Genomic DNA, 21,467 nt, shown 5'->3' with positions numbered 1-21,467 from the left:
CACAGTGGTAAACATTGGCAAATATTTTTAAATGCCCGATCATAATACAATTTTTAATAAAATGACAAGACTTTGTAATCATAGCTGTGCTGCTGAGTTTGATACAACTACTTACTTGCAGCGCTGGGATGTGATCTTGCATGACTGTGTTTGCAATGAGGCATGTGTTTGCTTTTTATTCAGTCTTCTTGGATGCATTTTCCCAATGCCTCGTGTAATCTATGCTATGGCGGAGGATGGGTTGCTTTTCAAATGTCTAGCTCAAATCAATTCAAAAACGAAGACACCAATAATTGCTACTTTATCATCGGGTGCGGTGGCAGGTGAGAGTTAACTTTTATTCAGAAAAGGGGGATCTCTTTTCATCAAGCATTCTGCAAAAATACGGAAAGTTAGGTGGTGTTCTGTTTCGGTTCCCGTGAAGACCAGGAACTTGTTTGTGGATGTGTCCTATTTAGATGATTTTTTTTTTTTTTTTTTTTTTGGCATAGGTTGGTTCTGTACGTTAATGTGTCCAGTCTCTACCTGTATCTACCTGTCTAGAATAATGCTGGTAATAACTCACGTGGATTATGAATTTTTCTGTTCTAGTCTCCTGGGCTCTATGTTTCCTTTACCCCGAATTCTGTTTGCCATGGCCCGGGATGGTTTACTGTTTAGATTTCTTGCCAGAGTGAGTAAGAGGCAGTCCCCAGTCGCTGCCACACTGACTGCAGGGGTCATTTCTGGTAAGCTTTCCAAACCTAGGCTTCTTCACTGTTGGACTTGAACGTTTTATGCGCATGCATGGACTTACAAAGCGGGTCTGCTTGCTGTGCATGTAAGTTAAGAACAGAATCACTGGTCAATATGGGTATGAGTCTCGGGATGACATCCAGAAATCATGGTGGCAGCGGTTTACTGACATTTATTCTCAACTGACCCTTTGGGATTTTCTGCCATTTTGTTATTTTAATCTTTGGGGCTTCTAACAAATGTGCAAAGGGTTGTAATGGTTGTTCATTATATGTCTGTTATTAAATTCTTTCAGATTGATTAATTAGCACATAAAATTATTGACATAAAACTTTAAAGAATATGGCCTGACCTGTGGTGGCACAGTGGATCAAGCGTCGACCTGGAACACTGAGGTCACCGGTTCAAAACCCTGGGCTTGCCCGGTCAAGGCACATATGGGAGTTGACGCTTCCTGCTCCTCCCCCCTCCTCTCTCTCTCTCTCTCTTCTCTAACATGAATAAAAAAATAAAATAAAATAAAAACTTTAAAGAATCATTACTTATAAATTTTGAACATATTAATTAAAAGTATGATTCAGTATTTTGTGTTTTGTTCAGTATATAAGCTAAATATTGCAAAAGGTCCATAAAGCTAAAGTTTACTCATTTTTAATTAAGTATAAGAAATGTTCAAGGTAATTTTTACTTTGCTATTGTAGTCGCTGCTGTTAATATGGTAGATAGCCCCTCTTCCTGGGCTGTCACGGTCCTTCCAGACTCACCAACACCTAAGCCTCATAAACCTCATTAGGAATCTCTTTTTCCTTTCAACAGTTTTTTAATGTTCAAAACTCGAGAACTTTTAACATATCATAATATCCATGCCAAATGCCTTGGGCCATAAGATTTTGCAGAAATTTTCAGATATGATACAGCTTGAGAATATGAACTTAAAGGTCCTATTACAGGAAGCAAGGGGGGGGGACTCTAGCAAGCTTTATAGATAAAATGATAAACTATCTTGGTGGAGCAGAAACCGAACCAAAAATAATATTGTTGAGGCTCTAAATCAGGGTAGTCATCCTTTTTATACCTACGGCCCACTTTTGTATCTCTGTTACTAGTAAAATTTTCTAACTGCCCACCGGTTCCACAGTAATGGTGATTTATAAAGTAGGGAAGTAACTTTACTTTATAAAATTTATAAAGCAGAGTTACAACAAGTTAAAACATATAATAATAATTACTTACCAAGTACTTTATGTCAGGTTTTTGCTAAGTTTGGGAGAATAAATCTTTATAAAACAACTTACTATAGTTAAACCTATCTTTTTATTTATACTTTGGTTGCTCCGCTACCGCCCACCATGAAAACTGAAATACCCACTAGTGGGCGGTAGGGACCAGGTTGACTACCACTGCTCTAAATTGTTGGGAAATTAGGTTAGAGAATGCTAATGTTTAATTATGTATGAAATAGGATTATTTTCATAGTAGTCAGAAAGTAATTTTTCTAAATAGCTTCACTTTGTAAATATTTTCTAATAAATTTGGCACTTCACTAAGGCATACATGGGAAGGTCAAGTCACTTAGTTTGTGAGTACTTAGATTTCTGCACCCATAAGTTAGTACTAGATCATCTAAAGTCCATTTTATTATCAAACAATGCCTTATGATATAGTTTAAAATCATGACAAAGGAGCGCACATTTTATTAACTCCATGAAAACACTTACCAGTAAAACCTTACCTAGTAATATTCAGAATTTTATATATTATAGATATATATTCAGAATTTTAAAACTTTTATTCTTCTTCCTTCAGGAACAATTTAATTTGGCAGCATAATAAGATATTAAAATTAATAATTAAAAGAAGATATTTGGAACAAAAGCCTTTATTAATGCTCTAAAAAATATTTTGTTATTTGGTACTCCCATACCTTACTTTGCTTGTTTTTTAATTAGGTCAGATTGCTCGTATAGATAATTACTCCTGGCCTTCTTTCTTGGCTACCTTATTTGGCTAGCTGTGATTTCTACAAAACACATTGAAATTTTTATAATCTCATGTGTAAGTACTCTAGCCATGGAGAGTTTCCAAAGTAAGGCATGGTGCACGTAGAGAGAAAAAGTAGTGTTGCAGGAGGCACACGGGGAAGCATTGTAGGTGGAATTCTACCTAGTAGTTTTAACCTTGCTAAATTAACCTAGTTGTAAAATGGGGAGAGTAATCCTATTATTATAACCCAGAAAAGCATGTAAAATTTATGGGTTTTTGAGTTAAAAAACAGTCAAATACTGGCCACTGTATACGGCTAATCCTAAATAATGTTTCCCATCTGGCCGGCTTTTTAAATTGAACATGCAAGGAGACCACAGAAATAGCAAGAGTGCAGAGAAGGCTATGTAAATGGGATGTGGTATCTGCTTACTAAGTTAGGGACAGCTATGTGGTAAATTCAAGTTAATATCACTAGTTGGATGTTTCAGCGGAAAAAAAAAATTGCTAAGTGCAAGAGAAGGGCTCTGCGACACAAAGTGTATATATTTTGCCTCTTAACATCCCGGGGTTTGGGTGCAGGACTGCAGGGTGGGCTCTCAAGTATAGTCAGTCAGACTGGAGTGTGTGCTTCTAATCAGAGTAGAATGTAGCCTATGTAAGAAACCTAATTTAGCCCTGGCCGGTTGGCTCAGCGGTAGAGCATCGGCCTGGCTTGCGGGGGATCCAGCTTCGATTCCCGGCAGGGCACATAGGAGAAGCACCCATTTGCTTCTCCACCCCCCCTCCTTCCTCTCTGTCTCTTTCTTCCCCTCCCGCAGCCAAGGCTCCATTGGAGCAAAGATGGCCCGGGCGCTGGGGATGGCTCCTTGGCCTCTGCCCCAGGCACTAGAGTGGTTCTGGTCTTGGCAGAGCGACGCCTCGGAGGGGCAGAGCATTGCCCCCTGGTGGGCAGAGCGTCGCCCCTGGTGGGCGTGCCGGGTGGATCCCGGTTGGGCACATGCGGGAGTCTGTCTGTCTCTCCCCATTTCCAGCTTCAGAAAAATGCCAAAAAAAAGAAAAAAAAGAAAGAAAAAAGAAACCTAATTTAATTGGAACCTATTGTATTTTATAATAAAATACAAATATTTTATTTTATATATGATATAACTCAGAATGCAAATGGAAATCAGTATGATGACATATCATCTATATTGAAAGTTCTTTTGTTTGAATTTTTTTATGGTTTTAAATAGGGATTGAGCCAATATTTCATAGCCATGTTTTTCCTCTGAAACATCAAGAGAAAATACTAGTATTTTCACTCTTTCTTCAGGCCCGTATTTTTTTTAAGTAATCAAAGTAGATTGTTTTTAATAATCAAAGTAGTAGTTATCAATCTGATAACTGAGGGATTTTGAAGTTGTATTAGCAATATATATGATCTAAAGAACATCTTATTAATCATGAGAAGTATAATTCCCATATTCTGTTTGACTTATCTGGGTACTGAACCAAACAAACAAAAAATGTCAGTCAGTTGTCCCCAATTCAAGCATTGTCAACTGTATGGAATTTTATCATAGGCCGTTTTTTTTCATCGTTCTTTTCTTTCCTCACTAGCTGTGATGGCGTTTCTTTTCGACCTGAAGGCACTCGTGGACATGATGTCCATTGGCACTCTTCTGGCCTACTCTCTGGTGGCAGCCTGTGTTCTCATCCTCAGGTGAGTTGTCCTCGTTGTAAGATGGTTCTGACGCATGTGTGTCATGTGGCAGCCCAGGAAATAAAGTTAGGGCTCCCTATCCTCACTTTCTAAGAGTTAGCGATCTCAGAGATGAGACGTTATAGACCTAAAAACATCAATATAAAGTATAATAACTACACTTGATCCTTAGCAAAGAATCAAATACAATTGGTAATCAGTGAGAGGTTGGCCCAATTCAGTATGAACGCCAAGTTCTCATAATGTATAAAGACACTTTAAAATACTATACCTTTTGTCCCAGGAATTCAACTGCTAAGATTTTATATCAAGGACTTGTTCACTGAGGCATACCCAGATATTTGAAAAGGACGTCCATGGTAGGGGTAACTTACATTAATGAAAAATTGAAGTAACCTGAATATCAATAAGAGAATGGTTAAATAGATGAGGGTTTATTTATTGAGTAGACTCTTCTACAATAAATAAAATATTTAACTATTTGGAAAAATGTATCAGATTCAGGATGTAAAACTCTATGTAGCACCTGAATTTTTACTTAACATAAATTTACATGAGGAAATCGTTTTGCAGGTATATAATCACACATGCATTTATGCCTGGTTGAAATTGTATCAAAATACTAGCAGTGATTAACACTGGGCATTGGTTTTAATTTTTTTCTGTGTACTTTTGGGTATTATTTTTTCAATGAGCATATTTCTTCTTTAGATGGAGGACAAATGTCACTTTTAAATTTAAAAACATTTTTTCAATTACAATTTACATTCAGTATTATTTTATATTAGTTTTAGGTGTATAGCATAGTGGTTGGACAATCGTATACTAGACAGAGTGTACCCCCAATATTTCTAGTACTCAATTGTTACCATACCTAGTTATTATAATTTAATTGTATTAACTATATTTTCTGTGCTGTACTTTACATCCTTATGAATGTTTTGTAACTATGAATCTCTTCACTTTTTACTCAACCCTCAACTCTCCTTCCTTCTGGCAACTATCAGTTTGTTCTCTATATCTATAAGATTGTTTCTGTTTGTTTGTTTGTATTGTTATTTAGAGTTTACATACAGAGAACTCTAAAGTTCACATGCACACACATACACACAAGAACTACTAGACTGATAAATTTAACCAAGGAGGTAAAAAACCTGTACTTGGAAATTTATTATATAAGACACTGAAGAAACACATTAAAGAACAAATGTCTTCCATTACAAATAAATGGAAGTATATACCATGTTCATGGATGGGAAGAATTAATATTGTTACTTTTAAACTTAAGTAAAGGCTACTCAGAGAGAAGAAGCCACACTGGGGAGGTGGGACAGATCCCAGGAGGTGAGGCAGGCTGGTGTTTTGACACCGGCTATAGAGGCTGAGGACAGGGTAACAGGAGAATGGCATGGGAGTGGGCGGTGGCTGGTCGCTGCATTAGCTAGGTGGGGTGAAACCCGAGGACTCAGGGAGGCAAGCTGAGGGAGATGAGGCCAGACAGGTAGTTTGTGATGAGGCCTGACTGCTGAATTGAAGACTGTGTGTTATTTTGTCGCTGATATTTTACCAGTTTCCATGCCATTTTCATGAACTATTCCTTAAGACACAGATATTTGCCTTGAGACATTGCCTTGAGGCATAGATATTTTCAGAATAATCATCCTGTTATCACAATTGCCTCACTTTAAAATGTAACTTTCTTCTGCATTTGTATATGACTTTTAAGTTGAATGGCTAGCAAAGCAAATTCAGAGCTGCTGCAGATATTCTAGTAAGCAGGCTCGTGGTCTGGGTCAGTGCGCTCTGAGGCCAGGCCCACGAGGAGTGTCTATTTCTTGCATACACTGTGACACTGTAGGATGACTCACTGAGAGTTTTGGGAGTTGGTTTTATTTGGCCAAGTGCCTCTGAGAATCAAGACATCAACATTTATCTGGGGATAGGTACCAGCCCGGCTTGTCGTACGAGCAGCCCAAATGTTCTGAGAAAGAAGCTCTGGAATCGTGTGCTGGTGCGGCCTCGGAAAGCGCATCCCAGGTCACCATGTTGCAGGGACAGGGCTGCAGACTGCAAACCCTCTTCAGCCCCTCGGCTCTGCCGACGCAACACTCGGCTTCTCTCGTGAGCTTCCTGGTAGGGTTCCTTGGTAAGTCCTCTTCACTACGGGCGTGATACGGAACCAGCAGGAGCGTGTGGGGGCACAGGTGGGACGGGATACAGACCCAGCAGGAGCGTGTGGGGGCACAGGTGGGACATGATAGAGACCCAGCAGGAGCGTGTGGGGGCACAGGTGGGACGGGATAGAGACCCAGCAGGAGCGTGTGGGGGCACAGGTGGGACGTGATAGAGACCCAGCAGGAGCGTGTGGGGGCACAGGTGGGACGTGATAGAGACCCAGCAGGAGCGTGTGGGGGCACAGGTGGGATGTGAGAGAGGACAAAAGGCCTCACGTTATCTGGTATATGTCAGCAAGTCCCCAGAGCCCCGAAGTGTCCACCTAGCGGGTCTCTAGACTTGAGATCATGTTTATATTAGCAGGATAAATTTATCATATTTTGGTAAATGAAGAAGACAGGAAGAAATACGGTGAGAGGGTTAGAAGTAGAGAATTGGTACATTTCATTTGCTTTTAAGGAGCTCCCTGTGTGTGAATGTGTCCGGCCAAGTACACTTGCCAGTTACAGAGCTGGGACCCCAAGAGGTTGGGGGGCAATATAGAAAATCCTGTCGGCTTACCCACAGCTGTATAATCTTTCCCGTTTTAATTGACATTTATTGAGCACCATCTATATGCCAGGAACTCTGCTGGACACTTGGCATATCAAGAGAGGTGTCCCTTGCACTCACTGGGCTTTCCAATGCAAGGTCATTGGTGGCAAGCTAGGGGACGTATGGGTTTCTCTGAGAGTACATCAGAGGGACCCCTGAGGCAGAGACAGTCTGAGATAGGGACAGTGGGTGGCGGGGTTTCTCTCTGCAATAGGGAGAAAAGATGCAGATCGTATTATATTTGTTTACATGAACAATGTTTCCAACAGCTGAAAAAGGGACAGACCTGCCATTTCCCATTTGAAAAAAAGGGAGCTGCCCGCCCCTGACAATGGCCCCCAATCCACGTGGGATAGTCTGAGGGGTTCCATGGGCAGAAAGAGCAAGAGGGCCGTGCCAGAGGGCAGGCTGACTTCCGAGGAGGACGGTCAGGGGTCAGCGAGCAGTGCTCCGGAAGTCAGCGAGACCAGCATCTCTGCCCGTGGTGCAAACGCGGGGCTGAGTTCTTGGCGAAGTAGGCGCACAGAGAACTCTGTCCTATCAGAAGCGGCGGAGCTGAAGCCTCCGAGTGACGTGTGGGTGCTGATTGTGTTTCGTGTGCTGTGTCCTCTGCAGCGTTCCTCGTCCTGGGCCTGAGCATCTTGACCACCTACGGAGTCAAGGCCATCGCCGGGCTGGAAGCGTGGAGCCTCGCTCTCCTCGTGCTGTTTCTCGTTCTCTTCATTGCCGTCGTCGTCCTCATCTGGAGGCAGCCCCAGAACCAGCATAAAGTGGCCTTTATGGTATGTCTCAGGAGGAGCAGAGATGCTAGATACGGTGCACGTTTTCCTTTGGACGTTAGTTTTTATGCGTTGTTTCTTAACAAAACAAAACAGAAAAAGCACTTCTGATGAAGTTAAGCAATGAACAAGAGCGTCACAACTCTTGCAGACGTTCCTTTATGTCCTAAGTATTCTGCCCACATTGGCTGTGTTCCTGCCCCTTTCAAAAACCTGAGGATGGCTCCTATCACAATATTATATATAATAACAAACAAATTTCTTGTCCAATAATTTACAGTACCAAAAAAGTAGTTGGACTATTTTATTTTAGGAAGTCGGGACCCTCTGAGGAGGATTATTCCCACCAAAACCTCTCGACTGCACACGAAACGATCCTGTCCCATTCAGACGAAGAGCAGGTTTTAGCTGGGAGAGAGCTTTCTGGGAATATCCCCCAATCTGCTTGCTGTGCCCGGAGTGACAGAGGCCTGTCCTGTTGGGTTCTGTGCCAAACCTGTAAACCCTGAACCAAACGAACCCTTCAAACCAGTTGCATCTCGGGGGCGATGCCGGTGTTAGCAGGCCGGATAAATGCTCCGCTGGTTTGGGCAGCAGTAAGTACTGTAAAGTGTGATGCTTCCCTTACTATATTCCATGAAAAGTGCTTTTTATTCAGGCTGGCCCTTTTGTAAGACAGTAAGCTTACTGACACAGAATGAAAGTGTATACCATGTCAGATTAGTTACCACCAGGTCGAGATAATTTGGGGAATGTGCTTTCAAAATCTGAGCATACTGAGGAGATCTTTTCCCCCCCTCAGGTTCCATTCTTGCCCTTCTTGCCCGCGTTCAGCATCCTGGTGAACATTTACTTGATGGTCCAGTTGAGCGCGGTGACATGGATCAGATTCAGCATTTGGATGGCACTCGGTAGGTCGTTGAATATTTTAGTTTGCTCGGCTTTGGCTCTCTCCTTCCGATTTCATGCACCGTGGTTAGAGAAATGCATCCCTTCCGCCTTCTGGGAAATAAACTATTTTTTTTCCAGTTTCCTCTTTTCCCAATTCTGAGAACATCTGAGTGCTTCCTTTTCCACTGTCGGCAGATGCCTTTGAAAGTTCAGGTCCTGCAGTCATCCTGTAGAACCTGTGGGTTCTGTTTTCTCCAACTTGATGGATAAATTAAAAAATGAAGTCCCAAAACATCCAGGGGTCTAACAAACAACTGGCAGCCCAAGACTCTGATCCCAAGGCCTAATGGTGGACTTTTGGAGACATTTTGAACAAGCCAATAGCAAAATAAATACACACACACACACACACACACACACACATACATATATTTCTAATATGATATTTAAATCTCTTAATATTGGAGCCTTGGAGGAAATGTAACACTAGGTAACATGGGTAAGCTTGTTTATATCTATACTACATTGCTTTTCATTTTGACTTCTTCAATTTCCTATGTGATAATTGAGTTAGAAATTAAGAGTTTAAGTTTGTTGTAAGTCCAGCACTGAGCACCAACTGCCTTAGTGACCTGAGCTGAAATAGCGAGAGAGAAGAGCCAGCTCTGCTTTGGTGTTGGTGGCTGGAGGAGCTACCGTTTCTGCTGTTTTGCCGGTCCTCCCATTGGCTCAGTCAGAATGAATGTGATTCTCTCTTGTGTATGTACGTGAGTGTGTGCTCTGGTTATAAATGAGCTCGTTTGCAGTTTCAAGCCACCAACCCACTTAAGTTGAGGCGAGACTGAACCTCAGTCAGGTTTTCCCATCCCCCACCCCCACACTAAAGTTTTGCCTATATTCGGGGAGCTTACCTTGTGCCAAGGGATTGGGGTGGTGATGCTTTGGGTCAAAGGTTATCCACCCACCCAGGTTACACTAGGTTGTTCACTCTTCCTGTTAAGATGGCTGTTTCCGGTAGGTGACTATGTTGCTCCAGGGGCAGGGTCCTGACAGGAATCACCTGCCAGTTGGCTCTGCCCTCAGGGATCTTTTGGGGTCCTGCCACCTTCCCAGGCGCTGCCGGGGAGCTGAGCCCTAATCCCCAGGGCACAGGACTATAAAACCCGCTCCCCCCCCCTGAGCCCAGAAGAATCTCTCTCTAATCTGGTGGAGACGTCTCCACGGTTCCTGCCTTTCCACAGACCTCTGCTTCTCCCCTCAGCTCCTAGCTCACTGTGGTTTACTGCATTTGATCTGGATAAAAGCATGAACTAGAGAGACAGACTCTCTGTGTTTGGATCCGGCTCTGCCGTTGATGAGCTGGGTGACCCAGGACAAGTCACCTCCCTGGTTTTGTGCCTCAGTTTCTTTGTAAAATGGTGATGGGAGTACCTTTGAGGATAGGAAAGAATGAATCTTCAAACCTCTGAGGGCAGGACAGGAGAAGTAATTATTGGACATGCCGAAATGCTCATTGGTAGCCTACTTCCCATTATTTTAGAGGGGAAGATTATAATGCATTTCACATCGACCCAACACTCACAACCAATCTCTAAAAAAAATAACTAAAAATCAGCAAATGCCCATGTATAAATAAATAATAAACTATTTTGTGAGGATACTTATAACATTTCCTCCTAATCCCCATTTGCATGTCTGTTAATGAACAGTTGCTTTGGACACAGTAACATACCCTGTCCTGGTGACAGTAACCTGTAAGGCACACCCCTGACCCCTTGGTTTACAGACATGCTGTTCGGATTATCTGACTGGCTCATAATCCCCTGCCTATATTTGGGATGTAATGTGAGACTTTGCCCCATACATCCTTTTAGTGTAGCACTGAGTTTTGAGAAAATGAATATATGTTTTCTATGTAAACATCTTTAAAACACTTGTTCAGAGAAACTTACATTCTGAAAAGACTGGGTGTTAAACATGAAGACACGCATTATCCTGGGAAAACGTTTATCTAGCCCTTCCGTGGGGGCCCTGCGCTTGCATTCCATCCCTGCAGAGAGAGAAAAGGCATAAAGCCCTACTGCGTTTGTATAAAATTCTCCATGTCCCAGCAGTCACTTTCTGACACACCTAAAACATTGGTATTTTGTTCTCTGAAAGGCTTCCTGATTTACTTCACGTACGGGATAAGGCACAGCCTGGAGGGGAACCCACGGGACGAAGAAGACGATGAAGACCCGTATGCAGACAACATAAACACAGCAAGAGAAGAAAAATCTGCCATTCACGCCAGTGACCATCACCAAAGAAGCCTCAGTTTACCTTTCATACTCAATGAAAAGACAAGCGAGTGCTGATGCTGGTAGGAGCAGAGCTGGTCCACAGTCTTAACATGCACGCCTACACTGAGTAAACCCCGACAGGGTGTCATCGTCATGTTAGGTTGTCACGGGTTTGCTGCAGATACAATGCGCCCTAACTTATACTCACCTGGACAGCACTTCCCCAGGTGGTGAATTATGTGCCTGGGGAAACCTGAGCTCTCTTCTAGTGCTGAGTGTCTCCCTAACAGTGGGCGTGTGCGTGTGCGTGTGCGTGTGTGTGTGAATACTAATGTTAACAGTTGGTGTTGTACTGCATTACATTTTCCCGGTGTTTGTCATGAATTAGTGTCACCTACTGCACATACTGAAATGAAAGTACTGAATAGAAAAGTGTTTTGTATGTGCTTGGTATTGTTAGAGAAATAACTGTTGCTTTTCATTGTTAGAGTTCATTATTGTCAACTTAGAACATGCTGCAAATGGAGTTACTTATCTGGGTGTCTGTCACTGGTCAGGAGCAAGAGGAGGGGATAAGAAACAAGTCTTTTCTAGACCTTGTAAATGCCAACAGTGGGTTTAGTACAGAGTTTTCTCCTACGAGAGATGCCAGTTTGCCAAAACTTTAGCCAGTGGGAGTATTTGCCACCGCCACGCTACACAGAGCAGGAGTGACATTTTACACCACTAGAGGCCACCCTTTTGAACTGTCTTCTTTGAGAGCAGTGGTCCTTAAATACGAGGCCTTCGCCCGCTATAATTGATATGCCCCCTGAGCCCAGTCAGGGGCTTGAGACAGGTAGTGTGACCTACTCAAGAGCCTTAATGCTAGAAAGTGGTCCCCATGTCCAGAAAGCCGGTTAAAGTAGCAATGATGAGGATATGTTTGTAGATCAGAGTTAGACATATGATGGGCTAATCAGATACCAACCATCCTTGTTATAAAAGTCACTTAAAATAAGGCAGTGGAGCCTCCCACATCACCAACTCAGAGAAATGATTTATACCTTTTCCCATTACTTAATAACTAATCACAGTTCAGGTTTTTTTTAATAATAGAAAAAAAGCCTTTTAATAATAGAAAAAAGTCACACAAAGCCTTTCCTCTTCTATTTCTATTATTGTCTTTTCCTAGATATGAGGGGCTAGTGTAGCAAATTTTAGAGGGGAAGATTATAATGCATTTCACTTCGACCCAACACTGGCAACCAATCTCTAAAACAATAATTAAAAGTCGGCAAAAACACCCATGTATAAATAAGTAACTATTTTGTGAGGATACTTATAACATTTCCTCCTAATCCCTGTCCTCATGGCTGTTAACAAACAGTTGCTTGGACACAGTAACGTGCCAAGCACAGCAGTTGACCAACTTAGTCCCAAAACAAGGAAAACATTTCTGACAGTTTCTTCCAAGATATCCGTTATTTCACTGATGCCATTAAAAAAGCAGCAAGTTGTGATTGGATTATCTAACCAGCAGTTTTATTGTGATTAAATATTAAATAGGTAGAATGCCCGGGTTTCTGGCTGCTAGAGCCCTAGCCTCCCTGACATAGAACTCAATACTGACATTCCAAAATGCCCAGAATTCTCTTCCGAGCCGCGTGTTTCACTGGAGAAGAAGGGTTAGGGAGGCAGGGGGTGAAGGAGATGTGTTAGGACGTAGGCACGCTCATAAACCTTCACTGTCATCGCAGGACCCTGAGAACCCTTTTACATCATCCAATAGGCCCTTCACCCAGGGAACCTGGGGAGTTTCTTCGATGAGTGTTTAACTCTTTTATAGTAACAAAATCCAGAAATTTGTTTAGAATGTGATAGGCAGCTAAAACTGTTATGCCCACTGTGTTCAACTGCAGAATTTAGTTAGAATTTATTTTTCCACATTGAAACACTTTGCAAACACAAATATCTATGAAAAAATGCTTTGTCAGTGACAGCTTTTTTTTTTCTGTGAATACTCAAATGTGTGTCTGAGTGTGAGTGTATATATGATATATATATTATATATATGTAGGTATGTCTGTGTATTTCAAATGTCAGTGTAAAAGTCAGTTGGGTTTATGATGGGCTTTGGAAATAATACCATTGTGTGGATTTAAAAAAAGCCCAACCGGTGAAGAGAAAATGCAATGTTTTATATTAATAGGTATGCTTATATAAAATTTTTAGGTTTTAACATATTTTGAAATACACAGTGATTTTATATGTATACTATTTTCTATAGATAGATTCTTTAAGAAAGCTATATTTATAATGTTTTTAATATGAAATCACTGAACTCTAGTACATTGTAACAGGTGCTTTCTGACCTGAAATGGAGTGGGGTGGGGTGTGTGTGGGGGGTTCTGTTTACTGGTTCTGTTTACTGGCCCTTTGCTGCCTCTGTCTTCGTGTGTCTACGAAAAGCCGGAACTGCACGCCCTGGTACCGCTGCCCTGTTCCGACACTTGAATTCATAACCTTTTGAACAAAATATTGTTTTTACTTTCTTAGGATTACCAAAGTGGTTTGTTTTTCTCGATTTGACTACTAATCACACTTATATAAAAATCCTCTCCAGAAAGTAAAACAAAATCATATACACCTTCTCTAAATTGTGATCATAGAAAAACAGCTTAAGTTACTTTTCCTTTTTATGCTGGGAAATCTGTTCTCTTAATACATATTTTCAGTGAGAGACTTCTTATAATAGCACCTTTATTTTGTACTCTTTAAAAGAGATGGTTTGTGAATAGCCATCTAAAGGTCATCCCTACCCTACATTAAACAAGGTAGCTATGAAAATGCAAGTTTAAAAATTATTATGAGAAAACTTCTATTAGAGCTTCTGCTATGGTACTGAAACATAGATTATTGAATCCTCAGATTTTCCCCCAGAGATAAGTATCAGGAAAACTAAAACCAAAATATCATTTGGGATAAGGAAAAACTAATATTGATATGTATATAAAACTTGACTATTACCAAGAATAGTTGATGAAAAATATCCATTTCAGAACTGTCTTCCTTTAAAAGACAAGAACCTCTCTTAATTTTTCTGAAGAAAGAAAAACTTTAAAAATTTTAAATCTTAGCCAAAATATTTTGTAAATTCTGGGAATTTGCAGGGAGTTGTTACAATATTTTGAATTGGAAGTTATAGTTACCAAATTATTTTCTAGACATACTTGAATGCTTAGACAATTAGGAAAGCTAGTCGCCCTTCCGGGCTGGTAATGCCACGGACAGCAGACTGACTGGTCTTCCCTCCCGTCCCCTGCAGTCGGGGCGAGTCCGTGGTTACAGACCACATGGTCAAGCTGTGCCCAGTCTCCCTTCCCTGCGACGACCCTCACAGTGTTCTCTGCCCGCTTCTCCCCTCCTCGCGATGTGCTCCAGGTTAGCACCCAAAATACGATTTCCACAGCATTCTAAAGGATTGGATTATACATCGTGGGGTATTAAAATTCACATGATTTGTGGGTTTTGTTTTTGATTTTTTGGTGGAGAGGTTATTTTACTAGTGCCAGAATAAAACAGTGCCTTCTGTGTACATTTTCCACTTACGTTCTCTAATGCGTCCTAAAATACCAAGGGAAGAAGTGCCGGGGTCCATGTAGTACATGCAGCACTCACTTTTACTTGTAGATTTGAAAGTCAGGTTGCTTGACTTTGTCGTTTAGCTGTTTAGTTCCCCCCCCCCTTTCCTTGTATAATTATGTTTAAACAATTTTAAAGAGCTTTCTGTTTTCTGGGTTTTGAGAGGTCTTCTCTGTTACCGTTGTGGCTGTTGGTTTTTTTTAACATTCTTTATTGTTTATATGTACACAGTTTAGTCTTACTGACTTTAAATGCAACCCTGTTTGCTGGGAGCACTAGACTTAGCTTTTATTCACTATGGCTGAAGCCACTGCCACACTCTCTGGCCTTAAAGAGCCTCCACTGGCCACCGGGGCCCCAAGGGGATTGTGAACCAGGCCCGGGCCCAGGCTCAGCAGCCTGCAGCGTGGGCTTGTCCGAAGCTGCCCCCTGTTGGGTGGGGTCATGGGACGTCAGGGGAGGATAGAAGTGAGAGACTTCACACGAAAGTCAGGTGGTTTGGGGTCCTTAATATCCGTTCCAAATATCCCATGGGTACATCAAGGACGAAGGACCCTCTGTGTCGCATGGAAGGGACGGCTGTGTCCTGGATCTGGCACCCGCAGGCCTGGCTTACTGCAGTCCCAACCACCGCTGACGGCCGGGGGCGGAACGGGCTCAGGCCGAGTTCAGGTGACGAAGAACCTTGTGTTACCGACAGGGTGGTTTCTCTGGCCCGTGCCTGGTTGGCAGGCTCCTCCTGGGTCCACTAGGGGTGCCCAGTTGTTCTACTGCTTAATTTGTTATCACTGTACTCAATAGAAACTGTTGACAGGGCCCCAAACCCTGCAGCAAGTCTCCGTCTGTAACCAACGGGTACATTGGACTTGGGAGAATGTCAAGACTCATTGTTTAGTAGGTAATTTTAAATTCAAATGTTTTTAATGATGATCAGTGTTCCTTTTTACTTATACCGTTGGATTATTTTTTAGAATTTGTAAGAAATAAAAACTATGGCTGCTTTACCACACTGTAAAATAGGCTTTCTAATGTGACCATGTATTTTTTAAATAAATTTTAATACAACTTGTAATAACGTAGTCTGCCTGTGTGTCACGCACAACCAAAGTATCCATTTCACGCTTATCTAATTGAAACTGCTTTTTAATCTGGGAAATGTTAAAGCTCAGAAATATAGTACAATCTAAATGGAAATAAATTACCTCATGAAGAATACTCAGCCGGGGTGGCGCAGTGGATAAAGCGTCAACCTGGAAATGCTGAGGTCGCCGGTTCGAAACCCTGGGCTTATGGGAGTTGATGCTTCCAGCTCCTCCCCACCTTCTCTCTCTGTCTCTCTCTCCTCTCTCTCTCCCTCTCTGTCTCTCTCCCTTTCTCTCTCCTCTCTAAAATGATTTAAAAAAAAAAAAAAAAGAATACTCAGCCGGAAGCTTAGGGCCCACTGTCTAACCAAGTCCTGTAAGATAAAGGAGATGCCTTCACGTATCCTCAGTTATCCTGACAAATTCCAAAAAAATCCCGGTTGCCCCTGAAGCATGCTGCCCGAGAGCCACACAACTGGGATTCAACCGCTTCAACCGCCAGTCTCTTTGACATTGCTTTTGTCTCTGAGAAGCTCAGGTTTTTTCTGATCAAATCATAGCCTTTAATAATTGATGCTCCGTTGTGTGTTACAGTAGAGTGAATAAATATTTACCAGCATCAACCCTCTTTACCCCTGGGAGGATGGAGCAAAGGGTTTTTCTAACATGGCTCCAGTTATTTGAAATTGCAAATCTCTTGAATTCGCTTAATTTTGAAGTTCCTTACGGAATTTCTGTTGATTGTAGTAAATTGGAGGGAACACCATGATGAATTTAAAAACTTGAATACCAATTTAGCCAGCATTGAAAACCAAGCTAAAACAACAGCAAGCAGAAGCTTAACACTTGGAACAGTTACGGAACTGTTGGCTTGGGTGAGGTTGTCATCAGGTTGCGATGTCCCATCGTTGCTCTGGTACTGTGGGACCGTATGAACAAGGGAGGTCCCAGGAGCTGTGTCTGCGCTGTGGGTCCCACCAGGAACCCTGCAGACAGGATGTCTTCTCTATAGTTTCTTTAAAGAAGGCCCCAGATAGGCTTTGTGTTCAGGCCAAGGGCTCAATGCTCAGGGAGTGCTGATTTCACTGACAAGTAGGCAGAGTGATTCATTTCATTCAGCCCATCAAATAGCTCAAAAAATTCTCAGAGACATACAAAACTCATTCATGATCCCATCTCAAAGTAGGGTCAGAGTATGGGGAAAACTATCTAGAAATAAACTCAGCTCAACGCTAATTGGCTTACTTGAACCTTTCTAGTAACAGATTCATAGTCAACTCTTAAATACTTAAACGTACCTGAGACTTCAGATGTCATAAATCCTAGGTAAAGAAGACTGTGGCTTGCCTGACCTGTGGTGGCGCAGGGGATCAAGTGTCAACATGGAACGCTGAGGTTGCCAGTTCAAAACCCTGGGCTTGCCCCATCAAGGCACATATTGGAGTTGATGCTTCCTGCTCCTCTCCACTTCTCTCTCTCTCTCTCTCTCTCTCTCTCTCTCCTCTAAAATGAATAAATAAATAAAAATAATTTAAAAATATAAAGAATGCCGTGGCTCTGCTAAGACTGGAGCAGTCAACATGAAGAGGAAACACAAGAGAGATGGCACTACCCAGGGGTATGACACACTCGGGGTGGGCTCAGACCTCCCCACTAGCTCAGCTCCGGGCTCCGGGTCCCCTAACTCACAAGTAGGACTTCCTGACTCAGGTGTCTGGGGTCTCCCCAGGGCTGAGTCTCGGGGTCTCCATCACTTCCCCACCTGCTCACTGATGCCTGGCAGTTCTTCACGCAAAGACGAAAGGTTTAACTGCCTTGGTAGAAATCAGACCGAAAGTCCAATGTTCTTGGAAATGAAACACTGACTTAAATTGGCATCAAATTGTAAATGACTAATAGAAGTGAGTATTTAAAGCAAGTAAGGAGGGAAACGAATAGGCGCGGCTATTTGACGTAGGAAGGAGGGACCTTAGTAAAGGAGAAGCAAAGGAAAGGAGGGTGGGGTTTGAAGGCCTTTACATTTTAGCTCAGCGTCTGCCCTCCTCCCGAGCCATTTAGAGGCTCTGGGAACGGACAGGTCATTCATCTTTACAGGATGCTATTTACTGCAGCGAGGACAGTAATTTCTTCTGCCTCATCTGTGATAAGGAGAGCAAGGTGCTGAGATCCTTGCCTTCTACCCTATTGTACCCCTTGATGAGTAGCTCTGGGAACATTGCAAGTTTTTCTTCCTGTTAGAATGAGAATATTTAAAACTGAAATTAGCTCTTGCTAAAGCAAGGACATCATGAGAGCACTGAAATTTCGGGCCAGCCCTTGCAAGCTTAAATGCTAATTAATGCAAGAGTGAGGTGGGGGAACGGACAGGCAACAGCTAATAAAGAAAGAAAACATAGGCTTTGTAGTAAGATGATAATTTGTCTAAAATTCTGAGACATTAACGAAAAACTCTGTGGACAACAGCACGGTGGTTACCAGAGTGAAGAGGGGCCGGGTAGGGTGGGAGTGGGGGTCGTAGAAGGCCAAGGGGTCAAATATATGGTGATAGAAGATTTGATTTTGGGGGTAAACAATGCAATATACAGATGTATCATAGGACTGTACACTTAAAACCTATATAATTTTTTTTTACCAAGTTCATCCCAAGATATGTAATAAAAAAGATACACACATACAAAAAGTAATCATGCCTTAGGAATCTAGGCTTCAGGTTGTATTTGACTTTGACCCATAAAACAGGGCTTATTTTAACTGGCCAATATTATAGCAATTGTTGGAGAAGGAATGGAAAAGAGCAACATAAACAGAGACTCTAATAATAAAATTCTTTCTCACCCTAGAGACAAAGCAAAGGGGTTTTGACAGTGAAATAGAACCTACAAAAATACAATCTTGGCAGTTTTGTTTTTCAGATTCAAAATTATCTTGAAGTTGTTTCATTCAAGGATAACAAACCTTGTGATCGGGCAGTGTCAGGTCTTGGAAAGCCCCTGTGTTTCTTGTGACCCTTGCTCCCTTCCTAACAGACCGCAATAGTTCAGTGTGACTGCCACAGCGGTGGACCACAGGCTGTGTGCCCTAAACCACAGAAACATCTCGCGGTGCTGGAAGCTGGAAGTCCGAGATGAAGACATCAGCAGGGTGTTTTCGGAGGTCTCTCTCCTTGGTTTGTAGGTGGTCAGCTTCTTCCTGACTCTCCACATAAGCTGCCCTCTGTGCCTGGGTCTGGGCCCAAGTTTCCCCTCTTACTTAAAGGGTAGCAGTTAGGTTGGATTAGAGCCCGCTCCAATTACTCAGTAAGGTTTTTACGGAGATTGGCAAAGCTAACTCGAAACTTCATCTGCAAAAGAAAATGTACAATGATAATGAACAGAACAGTGATGCGGACATCCTTGCCCAAACAAATAACAAAACATATCATAAATTAGTACCAATTAATGCAGTGTGGCATTTCTATAAGGACAGATAAAGAGATCAATAGAATAAAATAGACCAAAAACAGACCCATGTGCATATGTAATTCAGTACACACCAAAAGTCAATTCAAAAGGATGGAAAAAGGACCAGTCCCTTAACAAAGGATCGTGTGATACTGACCATCCAACTGGACAATAAAATTAGATTGCTAACTTGAAACACCAAATATATATATATATATATATATATATATATATATATATATATATATATATATATATATAGAGAGAGAGAGAGAGAGAGAGAGAGAGAGAGAGAGAGAGAAAGAGAGAGAGAGAGAGAGAGATGTATTTAATAGGGGATGACATCAGAGTAATGGCAGGAAGAGGAAGCGATACCGTTAAATCTCCCCCAAAACTCAACAAGATCTTTAACCAGAAACAGAAAAACCTATCCTTGGAGCCTCCAGATGTTTCGCAAGACTAACAATAACCAATAAAATTATGAAAGTTTTAGATGCAAATATAGTTTTGAAATTTGAGGCAGAAAAGGACTAAGGAGATATAAAACTCAGAAGCCATGAAGGAAGTTTACTGAAAAACTGAATTGCTTAAGCATTTGTTGTAATTGCTTTAAAATAAAATAAAGAAGCACTGTTAGCAAAGCTACAACAGGAGCAAAGGATTGGAAGAAAATGTCTGCAAGATGTATAACAGTAAAAAGCTTACTAACCAGAATCTATTAAGATTCTTCTATTCTAGGACAATATATATATAATTTTAAAAATAGGCAATAGAAATAGCTAATTAAAACATGATAAGGCGCTCATCCTCAATAATAAAAAAGGGATAGGAAATGAGCCCCTCCCCCATCCCAGGGCCGTGCGTGCATTCTGGACTCGGAGCCTTGCTGGAGGGTTTACACTGAGTTAGATGTGTGAGTTTTATTTGAAGACATATCTAACTGCTGGGGGAAGAGTGGGTTGTGGCACAAGAAGGAGAACCAACTAAGGGGCTGTGGCCACATCCCAACCTGGGCAGGTAAGAGCCCAAACCTGAGCAGTGAGCCAGGGAGGGTGGCAAAGAGGGGCAGGCTGGACGTGCGGTCAGGAAGCAAACCAGGCAGGACAAGACACCTGCGAAGTGTTGGTGGTCAGATAAGTTTGTAAAATAGGATTTTTATATTTGCTCGCTTGTAGTTTGCAATGGGGGCTGGGCAGCACCAGGTATATTTGGTCTGTGAAATTGCAAATTACCTTCCTGCACGAGAAGGGCTGTTGTTTTGCTAATGTTTGCTGGAGGAGGGGGCTTTGTGGCCTCAGCCAGTTTTGCAGAAGGAGCAGAAAGAATGCAGAGTGCTGAAGGAGAAGCCATGTTGGCAGGGAAAGAGGAGGTGTGCAGATGGGGAATCAGAGCTGAGGGGCTTTGGGAGCTCCACTGAGACTGGTGGGGCCTTTGAATCTAGGAGGAACCTGAGAAGACTCTCCTGGTTGTGGAACCGGAGAATGCGCCAGGGCTTTGGGTGCGCTGAATGAGAGGGAAGTGTTTTTGCTGCTTGTTTGCTCGTCGCCTGGTGCGAGACTTTAATAAAGGAAGGGCCCAGCATTTTTTGGCTCCACTGTTTCTTTACTATCTAATGGGAACCTGCATGGCCATGACGGTGGTGGCCCCTGGTCCTACAGGTGTGATGAACCCCAACGTCCAACACAGAGTGACAGCTGCCAACTTCATGGGGTCAGAAGGAAAAGGGATCTCAGTGAGGGCAGCCCAGGCAGACTTAGTCACTCCTGTGTGTGCTCCTGGACTTCTTTGCTCAGAATGCCCCCTAGAATGTGACACATCCCCTTACAGTAGCTCGAATGCTTTCTTCAGGCCAGTGCCCACTCCTCAAGAGTAGGAATGATGTCTGAACCCTTATATCCATAATAATGCACATGTAGTAAACATCGAGGGAGCTCAAGTGGGAAGTGGGAGTTGTTGAGAGCTAGTGGCAGAGACAGGACCTGAACCTGGGACTTCCATACTCCCAGTCTTCAACTGTTCTCTCCACTGCAAAACCAGAAATGGCGAGGCTAGGACCTGAGCTGGCGATGGGAGGAAGAACTGGTTCCTCCAGCATGAAGTAGCTGCTAAGCCCTAGTTTGTCCTAAACCACAGCCCTTTTCTGGGGCACTGAGGAAGAAGCCACTTCATCCTGCGTG

General features: G+C 42.4%; 1 protein-coding gene across 2 annotated transcripts in view; it reads left to right on the top strand.

Moving 5' to 3' along the window:
- The window catches only part of SLC7A2 (solute carrier family 7 member 2), a 63,599-nt gene extending 47,756 nt beyond the window's left edge, over positions 1 to 15,843 (top strand). The window contains exons 7-12 of one of the 2 annotated variants that reach the window (XM_066236051.1): positions 184 to 323; positions 4,321 to 4,423; positions 6,367 to 6,569; positions 7,808 to 7,974; positions 8,774 to 8,882; positions 11,023 to 15,843. In XM_066236051.1, the coding sequence (XP_066092148.1) occupies positions 184 to 323; positions 4,321 to 4,423; positions 6,367 to 6,569; positions 7,808 to 7,974; positions 8,774 to 8,882; positions 11,023 to 11,219 (919 nt within the window). In that variant the 3' untranslated portion in view covers positions 11,220 to 15,843. Of the gene's footprint in view, positions 1 to 183; positions 324 to 591; positions 729 to 4,320; positions 4,424 to 6,366; positions 6,570 to 7,807; positions 7,975 to 8,773; positions 8,883 to 11,022 lie in introns of both variants that reach the window. The other variant, XM_066236050.1, reaches the window with a different exon arrangement.
- The last annotated feature ends 5,624 nt before the right edge of the window (positions 15,844 to 21,467 follow it).

Source organism: Saccopteryx bilineata, chromosome 6 (assembly GCF_036850765.1).
Source record: "Saccopteryx bilineata isolate mSacBil1 chromosome 6, mSacBil1_pri_phased_curated, whole genome shotgun sequence".
Taxonomy (NCBI): Eukaryota; Metazoa; Chordata; class Mammalia; order Chiroptera; family Emballonuridae; genus Saccopteryx; species Saccopteryx bilineata.
This window is presented reverse-complemented; position numbering and strand designations above follow the sequence as displayed.